The following is a 14,556-nucleotide window of genomic DNA, read 5'->3' on the forward strand; positions in this document are numbered from 1 at the left end:
TGCTTCATCCATTGTGTTCATAAAGTGCATTTATTTATGCATTAATAGCACATACCGTGAAGACAATCCAGTTTGTCTCTATATAATTTCTGAATATTAAGAGAACATTACAGCCCTGGCCGGTTTGGCTCAGCGGTTAGAGCGTCGGCCTGCGGTCCTGAGAGACCCGGGTTCGGTTCCCGCTAAGGGCGCGTACCTTGGTTGCAGTTTGTCCCCGGCCCTGGTCAGTTGTGCGGGTGGCAGCCACTCGATGTGTCCCTTTCACATAGATGTTTCTCTCTCTCTCTCTCTGTTCCTCTCTCTCCCTCCCACTCTACCTGAACAAAAAATGGAAAAATGTCCTCGGGTGAGGATAAAAAAAAAAATTAAAAAAAAAAGAGAACATTACAGCGATTCTCAACCTGTGGGTTGCGACCCTTTTGGGGGTTGAACGACCCTTTCACAGGGGTCGCCTAAGACCATCGGAAAACACATATTTCCAATGGTCTTAGGAACTGAGACACTGCTCCTCTATCCATCCCCAGGCGGGTCTGCCCACATGCAGATATGCTCACGTACAACATGAGGAACTGTATTAAAGGGTCGCCGCATTGCTAGCACAATAGGTTTGTAAAATAACAGATACCTGTAATGTTCCCAGATTCTCTAAAGCCATTTGTTTCTTCATATTTCACATGCATGTTGAAGTTTCAAAATGTCATGATGAGAAAATAAACTATTTTCAAAAGTAAATGTCCAGTTTGGCTCAGCAGTTAGTGTTGGCTCATGGACCAAAGAGCCACGGGTTCAATTCCAGTCAAGGGCTCACATACCTCGATTGCGGTTCAGTCCCTGGCCCTGGTTGGGGTCCTGTGGGAGGCAACCAATCGATTTGTCTCGTTCACATCGATGTTTCTCTTCCTCCCTCCCTCCCTCCCACTCTATCTGAAGATAAATGGAAAAATATCCTTGGGTGAGGATTTTTAAATTTTTTTTTTTTTTTATCCTCACCTGAGGACATTTTTCCGTTTTATTTTGTTCAGGTAGAGTGGGAGGGAGAGAGAGGAACAGAGAGAGAGAGAGAAACATCAATGCGAAAGGAACACATCGAGTGGCTGCCACCCGCACAACCGACCAGGGCCGGGGACAAACTGCAACCGAGGTACGCGCCCTTAGCGGGAACCGAACCCGGGTCTCTCAGGACCGCAGGCCGACGCTCTAACCGCTGAGCCAAACCGGCCAGGGCGGGTGAGGATTTTTAAAAAGTAAAATGAGAGCCATTAAAATATTGCCAAAATTTATTTCTATTAACACAAACCACCATCTCGAAGAATATATTATTTCATTAAAGTGTTCAGAGGGTATAGTTTATATAAATTATCAGAAATTAGCAATTTTCCTCAAACTGAAGAGACTCTCATAGAACATCAGAATTTAGCATTGCAAGGATCCCTGGAGTAATAGTTCTAGCCTCACATACTCTGTATCAGCACTCTTATAGAGGGTCCTCCAATCATTGTAGGAACTCTGGCAACAGAGCTGACTCTCATGTGGTAGTATTTGAGAAGGTAGATATATAACAAAGTTAAAGCCTGTATTGGAATTCTCTGTTGTTCCCTCTGTGCACTCTGGAGCTACATGGAAGATGACTATCTTTACCTTCTACCTAGAACTTCACAAAAAAATATCATGGCTCTAGCCCTGGCCGGTTTTGCTCAGCGGTTAGAGCATCGAGAGAGACCTGGGTTCGGTTCCCGCTAGGGGCGAGTACCTCGGTTGCAGTTTGTCCCCGGCCCTGGTTGGTCGTGCAGGTGGCAGCCACTCAATGTGACCCTTTCACGTCGATGTTTCTCTCTCTCTCTCTCTTCCTCTCTCTCCCTCCCACTCTACCTGAACCAAAAATGGAGAATGTCCTCGGATGAGGATAAAATATATATATATATATATCATGGCTCTGCCCGACCTGTGTGGCTCAGTGGTTGAGTGTCAACCCATGCACCAAGAGGTCGCTGGTTCAATTCCTGGTCAGGACACATGCCCAGGTTGTGGGCCCGATCCCCGGTGGAGGGCATGCAGGAGGTAGCCAGTCGATGTTCTCTCTCATTGATGTTTCTATCTCTCTTTCCCTTTCCCTTCTTCTCTCTCTAAAACCAATAAAGAAAAAAAATTTTTTTTTTTAATATCATGGCTCAAAGCATCCAGAGACTTGAAAAGCACTCATCAAGATAATAGTTGTATTCCGCGTGTTCCTTGATTCATTCGTTCAGCAAACATTTGTATTTCTACTGCATGTTAGTTTCCATGCTACAGGTAGAGGAAATAAAGAGTTGCTTATGTTATATAGCTTAATTTAAGTAGTATGGTAGAGGTGAGCTCATAGTAATGTGTAACATTGAGGGAGAAGTCTCTAACCCTTATTATGAGGTTGGAGCAGGTATGGTTTTTGGGGGAGTAGAAGAAGGGAAGACAGCTCAGGGAAAACCTCCTCTCCTGGAAAAGTTGACAAGTGAATGGATACCTGAACCTGGGGAGCACATGGATCATTCAAGGAACTGAAAGAGGTTTGGAAGAGTTCAGTAGGACTAGAGCCGGGGCATGATGGGCTGTGGATTGAGTTTGGACTATTCCCTGAGATCTCTAGAAAGTTATGGAAGGATTTTATGTGGGGAGTTTTATATGTATGTTTCACATAGGTTATAGATGTTTACTATGGAAAAATATAAATAAGCGAAAAGAAAAACAATTCATATCTCACTTAGAAATGACACCAAAATTAGATCCTACTGTTAACTATTTGTAACCTTCATTTTTCCCACTTTGTTGTGCATAGCTTTTCTTGTCAATAAATATATATCTACATTTTTTTTTTTCAAATCTTCACTCGAGGATATTTTTCCATTGATTTTCAGATGGGGGGGACGGGGGGGTCATTGATGTGAGAGAAACACATTAATTGGTTGCCTAGGGTTGGGGATCAAACCGAAACCGAGGTAGATGCCTATGACTATAATCGAACCCAACACTCTCTGGTCTGCGGGCCAATGCTCTAATGGCTGAGCCAAACCGTCCAGGGCTTTTTTTTTTTTTTAATTCACATATTATTTTTATTACTGCATATTATTTTTTGCATATACCATAATTTAAATAATTCTTCCTTTTTGGGTTTTTGGGGGTATTTTTTTTCTCACTATTATAAAAAATGTACAGCTCTGGCTGGTTTGGCTCAGTGGTAGAACGTTGGCCCACCAACCAATGAGTCGTGGGTTTGATTCTGGCCAAGGGTACATACCTCGGTTGCAGTTTGACCTGGGCCTTGGTCGGGGTTATGTGGGAGGCAACCAGTGGATGTGTCCCTCTCACATCGATGTCCCTATCTGAAGATAAATAAAAAAATATTTTCAGGTGAGGATTAAAAAAATGTACGTGTTTTTTATTTTTTTAAAGTAGTAAATTCCAAGAAGTAGAATTCTTGTCAGATAGTGTATATGTTTCCTAATAGCCAAATTGCCCTCTAGTAATACTATTCAAATTCCCTCCAGCAGGAGAGTATAACCAACATTAGTGTATTATCATTCTTTCTAATCTTTCCCCAATATAATAAGTGTGCACAAATTATATTTAATTTTCATTTCCTTAGTTATTGGTATAGTTGGTTTTTTTGCTTGCTTATTGGTCATATTATCTTGTGTAAATTGACAATTTATATTATGTATGTTTAAATTTTTATTACAGTGTTTGTTTTCTTATTAATTTTTAACAGTTTCAATATATTAAGAGTGACATTTGTGATATACTGTAGTTTTCCCATTTTGTCATCTATTTCTTAAACTTTATGAAGTAATCAATCAGTCTATTCATTTAATGATTTTCCCTTTTGGTGTTTTGCTTAGTCTTAAGAGTTAGGATTATATATAGTCATCTGTACTTTTTTCTATTCCTTTTATTTAGTTTTTTACATTTGAGTATTTTAGGATATATCTGAAATGTATCAGATTTATCAATATATTTGAATCGCCATTTTTATCATATACTAAATCCTTATGTACTTGGTTTCATTTCTAAACTTTCTCTTATGTTTTAATTATTTCTTTGTTGTGACAACAATACATTGTTTTAACTGGACTGACTTTAATTTTAATACCTAGTAATACCCACTTTCATTCTTGTCTTCTCAAAAATCTCTGGGTTCTTTGTGCAAGATTATTCTGTATGGGGTATAGAATCATTTTGTCAAGTTTCCTATAAAAAATTCCTGAGGATTTTGATTTACATTTGTTAGTATATACAGTCGGCCCTTGTTTATCGCGGTTAATCAGTTCTGGACTCTACCACAATAAATTAATTTCCGCAAAGTAGGATTCTTTATTTATACACAGTCGTCCCTCACCACTTCCCGCTTCGACCTTCGCAGCTTCACTCTGTCGCAGTTTTTTCAAATACTATACTATACTACACTATATCTGAAAAACCCGCAATAGAGTGAAGCCGCAAAAGTCGAAGCATGAAGTGGCAAGGTACAACTATATTTGTTAAATATATACAATAATTTGTGGAAAGTTGATATCTTTCTTTCTGGAATATGTTATTTTCTGCATTTATTTAGGTATTTTCTAAATATTTTATATTTTTTAAATATGTTTTTTTTGTTTGTTTGTTTGTTTTTTTAGTCCTCACCCGAGGACATTTTTTGATATTTTGTTCAGGTAGAGTGGGAGGGAGAGAGAGGAACAGAGAGAGAGAGAGAAACATCGACGTGAAAGGGACACATCGAGTGGCTGCCACCCACACGACCCAACCAGGGCCGGGGACAAACCGCAACCAAGGTACGTGCCCTTAGCGGGAACCGAACCCGGGTCTCTCCGGACCGCAGACCGACGCTCTAACCGCTGAGCCAAACTGGCCAGGGCTTTAAATATGTTTTTATTGATTTTTTTTAGAGAGAGAGGAAGGGAGAGAGAGATGGAAACATTCATGTGAGAGAGAAACATCGATCAGCTGCCTCCGGCACACCCACTACTGGGGATGGAGCCCACAACCTGGTCATGTGCACTGACCGGGAATTGAACCCGGACCTCTCAGTCCATGGGATGATGCTCAATCCACTGAGCCACACTGGCCAGGCTAAGTATTTTATATATATATATATATATATATATATATATATATATATATATATATATATTTATTTATTTTTTTTTTTTATCCTCACCCGAGGACATTTTTTGATATTTTGTTCAGATAGAGTGGGAGGGAGAGAGAGAGAGAGAGAAACATCAATGCAAAAGGGACACATTGAGTGGCTGCCACCCACATGACCCAATCAGGGCCGGGGACAAACTGCAACCAAGGTACGTGCCCTTAGCGGGAACCGAACCCGGGTCTCTCCAGACCGTAGGCCAACGCTCTAACCGCTGAGCCAAACCGGCGAGGGCAGTATTTTATATTTTAATTGCCAATATGAAATGAATCCTCTTTTCTAATAGTTTTTGATGACATATAGAAAACTAGTGATTTTGCCCTGGCCCGTTTGTCCCCGGCCCTGGTCGTGCGGGTGGCAGCCACTCAATGTGTCCCTTTTACATCGATGTTTCTCTCTCTCTCTCTCTCTGTTCCTCTCACTCCTTCTCACTCTACCTGAACAAAAAATGGAAAAATGTCCTTGGGTGAGGGTAAAAAAAAAAAAGAAAAACTAATGATTTTTGCATATTTTGTAACTGTCCATCTTACAGGACTATGCTAACTAGATTTACATTATAGAAGGCTCTCTCAGCAATGTGTAAGTATTTGAGACATGATAATGGCAGGAAGGCGACTTAGAAGCGATTGCTATAATGCAAATAAGAAATGATAATAACCTTAACTTAAGGAAGGTAGCAGTGGGGATGAAGAGATGTTAATAGGTTCTAGAAATGAAGCAGTGCAGTTGAAAGAATTTGGTTCCTAATTTTGCACGAAGGTGAGAAAGTAGTCAAAGAAAATTCCTGGTTTTCTGAGTTGGGCAACTTTGATTTATAGTAGTAGTTTTTCCTGAGATTTGAATTATAAAAAGGAAAATGACACCCTGGCTGGGTAGCTCAGTTGGTTAGTGCGTCATCCTGATACACCAAGATTACAGGTTCGCTCCCAGGTGAGGGCACATACAAGAGTCAACCATTGAGTGCATAAATAAGTGAAACAACAAATCAGTGTTTCTCTATCTCTCTCCCTTTCCCTCTCTAAAAAAAATCAATATAAAAAAGAAAAGAAATGAATGAGACTTAAGTGAGGATGAAGAGATGATAAATTCAGTTTAAGGTATATTTACTTTGGGAGCCTTAAGGTGAAAGTTTGACTGGCAGGTGGGTCACTAGGTCTGGAGTTTTCAAGCATTGCCTGGGCAAGAAATAAAGATTAGATGAGATAACCTACAGGAAATGTATAGAGAATATAACAGGATGGAAACCTAGGGAACACTGGTATTTAAGGGGTGGCCAAAAAAAAGTAATCTGGTAAAACGCTTAAGAGCTGGGATAGGGAGTCAGTTTAGTAAATATGCCTTCACCTGGGTTATTGCTACAAACTTTGACTAGGCCATGGTGACTCAAGCATCTATAGGCCACCTATGCTTTGACATCATTCCTCTCTGCTATCCCTATCAGCACCGTCAGCCCAGGTGATTGTCTCATCTGACCCGTCATTTTACCCATCTTATTCACTTTCCCTGTTTTAGAGAATATAGAGAAATTGTGTACGCGCGCTCGTGTGTGTGTGTGTGTGTTTGTGTGTGTGTGTGTGTGAGAGAGAGAGAGAGAGAGAGAGAGATTTGTAGTCTCTACCTTCTTTTTTTTTTTCCAACCCTCACCTGAGGATATTTTTCCATTTATTTTCAGACAGAGTGTGGGGGGGGGGGGGACATCGATGTGAGAGAGACACATCAATTGGTTGCCTCCAGCACCACCCCAAACAGGGCCAGGTACCAAACCACAACCGAGGTACGTGCCCTTGACCGGAATTGAACCTGAGACTCTTTGGTCCACAGGCTGACACTGTAACTGCTGAGCCAAACTGCCCAGGGCTTCCCTACCTTCTCTCTACCCAAATTTATCTTTTTGCTCCATCAACACAGTAGCTATGTCCAGTTGAGCCTATATCAGTCATGCAAATGTTCCAGTTTCAGTTTCTCTTTATTCCAGAAAAACATTCCAGAAGCACCTGCCTCAGTAAAAAAATTAAAAACTTTTAAGTGTTTAAATCTAGTCTCCAGAATGTATAAAATAAGATGAAACTAATGCATATTATTGCAGAGAATATATCCAAGTATTAAATACTCTGATGACTTATTCTGTTCACCAAGTGCTATAAAGGGTTCCAAACAATACATCTGTAGCATGAGTGATGGTTACACTTGTTGCTTTCAAGTATATTATCAACTCCTGTCTCTTTGGGATTTCAAGACATTCTCATGTGTATTGCGGTAACTGAACTTGAAATTGATTTTACATGGTGCTTTATATTCCAAGAGACAAATAACATGTCTGCATTAGAGACCGTGGGAAATCTTACATAAGAATGGGAACCATGACTGTTGTTGATAATAATGATGCCCCACCTTCATCCTAATTATTTGCTATACATAAGAGCCCTCAGAAATTGAAGCCAAATGAGAAGTCTACATATTTCTGGACTCTGTTCATAAAATATGTATGTACTTGACAGAAATTTTTCAATAATGAAAATAACTACGTTAATGAGTACTTCACATATGACTAGCTTTGCTGAGCGCTCTGTGTGAATTGTATCATATAATCCTATGAGACAGGTACTCTTATTGTCCCTATTTTAGGGTGAGGAGGCTGCAGTTGACAAGATCAGTGACTTGCCCCAGGTCACACAGCTAGTGGGTGGGAGTTTTGAGATTTGAGCGCTGACTCTCAGACTACAGATGCAGGCTCTTAACCACCACACCGTCTCCTTCAGTTCATACAATTAAACTGTTTGGTTTTTTGTCTGTTTGGGTTTTTTTAATATTACTATCTACTTGTCATTAAAGCAACAAATTTGTTTTATAGGAACAAGTAGTAATGAACTTGGACAGCAGGCTCCTGATCTTCCCTTTATATATCTGCTGTAATTTCCTGTATATATCTCCAGAAAAAAGAACGGAAAATAATCGTCATCCAGAAAATCCAGAAAACTGAGGATCTTATCAGTTGGAAACAGTGGCACTTTGAAAATTTTTTCGGCCAGCTTTAATTGAATGGCCCTATTTGTTCACATCTAAGGTGACTAATAATGACAAAGGCCTTATGAACTGTACAGATAATACAGAAGACTATTCTTATTATATTTCTATGCATATATTAAAAAACATTTAAAGCCAAGAATATATCTGTCAATCCATTTCTGTTATAAAGATGTCAGCTTGTGCTTTTTTAAATTTAGCATCAGTAAAAAATGGCAATAGGTAAATTTCACATTTTTCTGCAACCAAATATAGATTTAATTTTTAGCTTAAACTTTGATTCTGTATAATGTTAATGTACCTCGGTTATCCATCTGTAAATCTATTTTTGTCTAAAAGAATGTTAAAGGAATACTTTGAAAGACTAATTATAAACGCTTTTTCAATTGATGCGTTTAAGGCTGTCTGATTTTTTCAACTGCTCTTTGTGATTCCTCCTGTTATCCTCCCAATATGTAGTTGTTATTAATCATTAAAAACTTTTTTCATGGCTTTGGAGACTAACTTGAGAAAATTTTTATTTAACGTAAGCATTTTTAGGCTATTTTATTTTGCTTTTAATTTAGCTTTCCTAGGATTTTAACAATAAAAGAATCAGCTGCAGACTTTCAAATGAACTGGAATGGGGGAGAAAAATCAGTGAGTCTGAGTATATTCCTTTGCCTTACATGGTCTTTTTGTTTGTTTTGATATTCTATACAGCTTTATTATTAGATTCATAAGATTATTTATATACCACATATTACACTCTAAACATTTTCATATTCTCTGACCTTTGGAATTATTTTTGTTCAAATTTTAGTTGAGAATCCTATTTCCTACTTAACCTCTGAATTAAGTGCCTTTGAGTTACACATGCTAATAGAAGTTTCATAGTAAATATAAATAAGCTCAGAGGATGTCATACAGAAGCTGGTAAAGCATTCATGTAAAAATAGAACTTATTTTTGTCAAAATGAGATGTACACTTGTCATGATATATATATGTTGGCATCTTGTGTTTACCACTATTTTAAAAATAGCCATGCTCGTTTTCCCAGTCAGAGTGAATTCTTTTTGTGGTTAATGTATATTTTTCGTATGTTTTTTAAAAATGGGAACCACTTTTATGTATCTGTACAAATAATAAACACCCATTTGGAAAAAGAATAAATAAGCTCTTATATGAACTAAACAAAAACAAAAACAGTTGAAACCAGAATTTTTTTTTTTCTTTTTAGATATTTTCCAATTAGATTTAACTTTTGGAACTTATTGATAGTTTTTCTTCCTCAGTAATATGTCCATAGATTTATAAAATTCATTTGAGCTTTCAAAATTCATCCTGGTTAGCAGCTGTAAGAAAGAAAGATCTCTTATCCTTTGAGATGAAATGGAGGGACCTGGAAAGTATTATCCTAAGTGAAACAAGCCAAGCAGAAAAAGACAAATACCACATGATCTCACTTATATATGGAATATAATGAATATAACAGTCTGAGGAATAGGGTAGACCCAGAAACACAGAAGTAGGGTGCAGACTGACAACCCTCAGAAAAGGGAGTGGTGGGGGGTGGGAAGAGATAAACCACAGAAGTTATATGCATGTATGCATAACCAATGGATATGGACAACAAAGCCAGGGATGGGGCGGGGGAGATGGGGAGGAGGGTTTCAATGGGGTAAAAAAGGAGAAACATCTGTAACAAAAATTAAATTAAAAAGAAAAAGAAAAAAAGAAAAAAATAATTCATCCTGGTTAATTTAAAGAAAGCTTTTAAATGCCTCCCCATCCTCTGCCCGCAGAACTGCGGTTCAAATGTTTCTAATACAATAATTTTGCTGCATCAAGAGGCTACATTTCTCATTCTTATATTTGGCTATAATTATATATTGGGTTTTTTCCTATCTTATAGCATCAGAGATTTTTTACCGTTTATATATTTAAAAATGTAAATGTCAATCTTCAAGTATTTTAATAATTGAGTTTTTACAAATCTTGGGAGTAAAGATAAAGTTTTGAGTATATTAGTGAGTAAAATTAACCATTATATAAACTACCCAACTGGAATTATATATGGTTCTCTTTTTTTTATCGTATATGGTTTTTGTCCGTTTATTCGTTCCTGTCCCAATTGCTTGTGTCCTTTACAAACAGAATAATTATTTCTTTAGTCACAAGTAGGTTGTATTCTCATTTGAGATACCAGTGATTGTCAGCTAGTACTTCACATTGACAGCAAAGATCCACTTTTGTTTTCATACCCAATACTTTAATGTTTGCATACTTTTTACTCTTTTCAATAGGAATATTTTCAATAAAGTATTGATAGTATCAGTTGACAGATCATATAAACTATTATATATGAAAGCTTGCTTTATACCCTTTACCAAGTTTTTTCATAAGCTTCTAAGGCTAAAATAAAATACCCAGTAAAAATTATTTTAGCCCAGCCAGTGTAGCTCAGTGCATTGAGCGTCATCCCATGGACTGAGAGGTCCTGGTTGATTCTCAGTCAGGGAACATGCCTGGGTTTTGGGCTCGATCCCCAGTAGGGAGCATGCAGGAGAAAGCCCATCGATATTTCTCACATCGATGTTTCTCTCTCTCCCTTCCTCTCTCTAAAAAACAAAATCAATAAAGACCTATTTTTAAAAATTTGTTTTAGCTTGACTATCAGTAAAGAATAAGTCCTAAAGAAAATATTCTAGTCCTGGCAGGTATTGCTCAGTGGTTAGAGTGTTGGCATGAGAATGAAAGGGTCACAGTTTCAATTCCCGGTCAAGAGCACATGCCTGGGTTGCAGTTTCGCTCTCTGGTCCTGGTTGGGGCTCTTGGAAGGCAACAAATCAATGTCTCTCACATCAATGTTTCTTTCTCACTCTCCCTCTCTTCTCCCACCCTCCCTCCCTTCCATTCTCTCTAAAACAAAAATCAATAGAAAAAAATATCCTCAAGTGAGGATTAAGAAAAAAAATAAAAATAAGTGAGAAAATGTTCTACAGTCTCCATGCTAAAGTATTAAAGAGGGCCCTGGCCGGTTTGGCTCAGCGGTTAGAGCGTCGGCCTGCGGTCCTGAGAGACCCGGGTTCGGTTCCCGCTAAGGGCGCGTACCTGGGTTGCAGTTTGTCCCCGGCCCTGGTCGGTTGTGCGGGTGGCAGCCACTCGATGTGTTCCTTTCACATAGATGTTTCTCTCTCTCTCTCTCTTCCTCTCTCTCCCTCCCACTCTACCTGAACAAAAAATGGAAAAATGTCCTCGGGTGAGGATTAAAAATAAATAAATAAATAAAAAATAAAAATAAATAAATAAAAAATAAAGTATTAAAGAGGGATATGAATGTACCTCGCCTTTTAATTTTATTCATATTTTTAATCTATATTATTGATTTAATCTATATTATTGCAGATGTCCCTCTGTTTCCCCCATTGACATCCTCCTCCCCCTCTTCACCACACTTGTCTGTGTCCTTTGGTTATGCATGTATGTATATATAAGTTCTTTGGTATATCTCTTCCTGCCTCACAGCAAGAAAGAAAGATTTCTTTTTCTTTTTTCTAATTTTTTTATTTTTTGGAACGTGCCCCTAGTGGGAACCGAACACAGGACTCTCTGGTCCACAGGCCGATGCTCCAACTGCTAAGCTAAACTGGCCAGGGTGAAAGAAAGACTTCTTTATCTTTCTTTTTAAAATATATATATATATATATATATATATATATATATTTGGCTTGAAAATTAAATGAACAGTGGCAGTCACTAGCTTTCTTTTATTATTCCTCACCCTAGGATATTTTTCCTGTGATTTTTAGATGGAGTGAAGTGAAAGGGAGGGAAAGAGAGAGAAACATCAATGCAAGAGAGACACATCAATTTGATGCTTTCCAAAAGTACCCCAACTAAGGCCAGAGATGGAACCTGTAACCTAGATACATACCTTTGACAAGGAATTGAACCTGCATCCTTTGGTCATGGGACAACACTCCAACCACTGAGCCAAAAGGCCAGGGTGTCCCTAGCTTTTTACCAAGTGTTTAGCAGTGAACATTTTATTAAATTTCAAGTCTTTGAATTGTTAATGAACAATTTTTGATATCATATGTAAAAATAGGGTTACCAAGAGTCACTGTAGCTTTCTAAGTTTAAGTTTATTAAAATAAATTTTAACATTTACTTCCTCAGTAACAGTAGGCACATTGCAAATGCTTAGTAATCACATATAATTAGTGGCTGCCATATCGGTTGGTGCAGATATAGAATATTTCCATTCTGGAAAGCTCTATCAGATAGATTTGATCTAGAATAGTGGACTGTAAATATTGAAACTATGTCAAAGGTTTTATTCCCTTAAAAATGAACTTACAAAGAATAGAAAAGATGCCCTGGCCAGTGTGGTGCATTAGTTAGAGCATCGGCCTGCACACCTAAGAGTCATAGGTTTTAATTCCTGGTCAAAGAAGGACACTTACCTGGGTTGCAGGTTCCAGTTGGGGCCCATGCAGGAGACAATCAATCCATCAGTCTCTCTCACATCACTTTTTCTCTCTCCCCATCTCTCATCCCCCCTCCCTTCCACTCTAAAAATAAATGGAAAAAATATCCTTGCGTGAGGATTAACAAAAACAAAAGAACAAAAAAGAAACAAAGGAAAAAATGAACACATGGGACCACATCAAATTAAAAAGCTTCTGCATGGGGAGGAGGGTGTCAATGGGGGAAACAAGGAGAAACATCTGTAACAAATAAAATAATAAAAAATTTAAAAAGCTTTTGCACGCACGGACTTATCGGACTCTCTCCCTCTAAGCTCGGAGGGGAGGCAGCTCGAGGGGCACCAGAGAATTACAGGGAGGAACTGAGCTGTTTGGCACTGGAGTGAGGGCTGGAGAGGGGGCTTTCTCGGGGACAAACGTGCTGTAAGAGGCCTTTGTTCCTTTGGTGAGCCCTTCCCGGGGGCGGCAGACAGTCGCCATATCTGGGACTCCAGCAACCTGGCTCACACTGGTAGCCCCGCCCTGGTGACTCCCTGAGGCCCCGCCCCACCCAACTTTCAGGCCCACCCAAGCTGTTGCTACTTGCTTAACCATAGGATTGGCCTGTCTTGGATCTTGCTTCAGGTTTTTCCTAAATTCTTTCAAACGAGCAGCATCGGGTCTCAGCGAGCCCCATACCTCTCATTAAGTAATACACTGAAACAAACACAGGGAGGCAGCAAAATGAGGATACAAAGAAACAGGTCCCAAATGAAAGAACAGAACAAAACCCCAAGAAAAGAACTAAGCGAAATGGAGATAAGCAACCTAACAGATGCTGAGTTCAAAATACTGCTTATAAGGATGCTCAATGAACTCAGTGAGGGCCTCAAGAGCATAAAAAAGTACCAGTCAGAAACGATCGCTGCACAGTTAGAAACGAAGGAGGCTTTAACTGAAATAAAGAATAATTTACACAGCTTCAATAATAGAGTACGTAAATCCAAGGAGCAAACCATCGATTTGGAATATAAGGAAGCAAAAAACGCCCAACCAGAACAGCAAAAAGAAAAAAGAATCCAAAAAAAATGAGGATAGTGTAAGGAGCCTCTGGGACAACTTCAGGCGTGCCAACATTCGCATCTTGGGGGTGCCGGAAGGAGAAGAGAGAGAACAAGAAATCGAAAACCTGTTTGAAACAATAATGGCAGAAAACTTTCCTAACTTGGTGAAGGAAACAGACATACAAGTCCAGGAAGCACAGAGAGTCCCAAACAAGATGAACCCCAAGAGGCCCACACCAAGACACATCATCATCAAAATGCAAAAGGTTCAAGACAAAGAGAGAATCCTAAAAGCAGCAAGAGAAAGGCAGCTAGTTACCTACAAGGGAGTTCCCATAAGGCTGTCAGCTGATTTCTCAAAAGAAACTTTGCAGGCCAGAAGGGAGTGGCAAGAAATATTCAGAGTGATGAAAACCAAGAACCTACAACCAAAATTACTCTATCCTGCAAAGCTGTCATTTAGAATCGATGGACATATAAAAACTTTCCCAGACAAGAAAAAGTTAAAGGAGTTCATCACTACCAAACCGTTATTATATGAAATGATGAAGGGTCTTTTTAAAGAAAAAGATAAAATGTAGGAACAAACAAAATGGCAATGAATACATATCTATCAACAATGGAATCTACAAACAAAATGAACAGGAAGAACAGGAACATTCTCATAGATACAGAGAATATTTTGTTGGTTGCCAGTTGGGAAAGGGGTTGGGGGAATGGATGAAAAAGGTGAAGGGATTAAGAAGCACAAATTCATTGCTAGACTGACAAACCTCAAAGGGAACGGGGTTGGGGGGGTGGGAAGAAATAAACCAAAGAACTTATATGCATAACCAATGG

At 38.8% G+C, this 14,556-nt stretch overlaps 1 protein-coding gene across 2 annotated transcripts in view; it reads left to right on the forward strand.

The window, feature by feature from the left end:
• GMCL1 (germ cell-less 1, spermatogenesis associated) overlaps positions 1 to 9,346 on the forward strand; it is a 54,526-nt gene extending 45,180 nt beyond the window's left edge. The window contains exon 14 of one of the 2 annotated variants that reach the window (XM_036263434.1): positions 8,028 to 9,346. In XM_036263434.1, coding sequence (XP_036119327.1) covers positions 8,028 to 8,156 — 129 coding nt within the window. In that variant the 3' untranslated portion in view covers positions 8,157 to 9,346. Of the gene's footprint in view, positions 1 to 524; positions 607 to 8,027 lie in introns of those variants that run through there. The other variant, XM_036263436.1, reaches the window with a different exon arrangement.
• The last annotated feature ends 5,210 nt before the right edge of the window (positions 9,347 to 14,556 follow it).

The sequence above is a fragment of the Molossus molossus genome, unplaced genomic scaffold, assembly GCF_014108415.1.
Source record: "Molossus molossus isolate mMolMol1 unplaced genomic scaffold, mMolMol1.p scaffold_m16_p_15, whole genome shotgun sequence".
Lineage (NCBI taxonomy): Eukaryota > Metazoa > Chordata > Mammalia > Chiroptera > Molossidae > Molossus > Molossus molossus.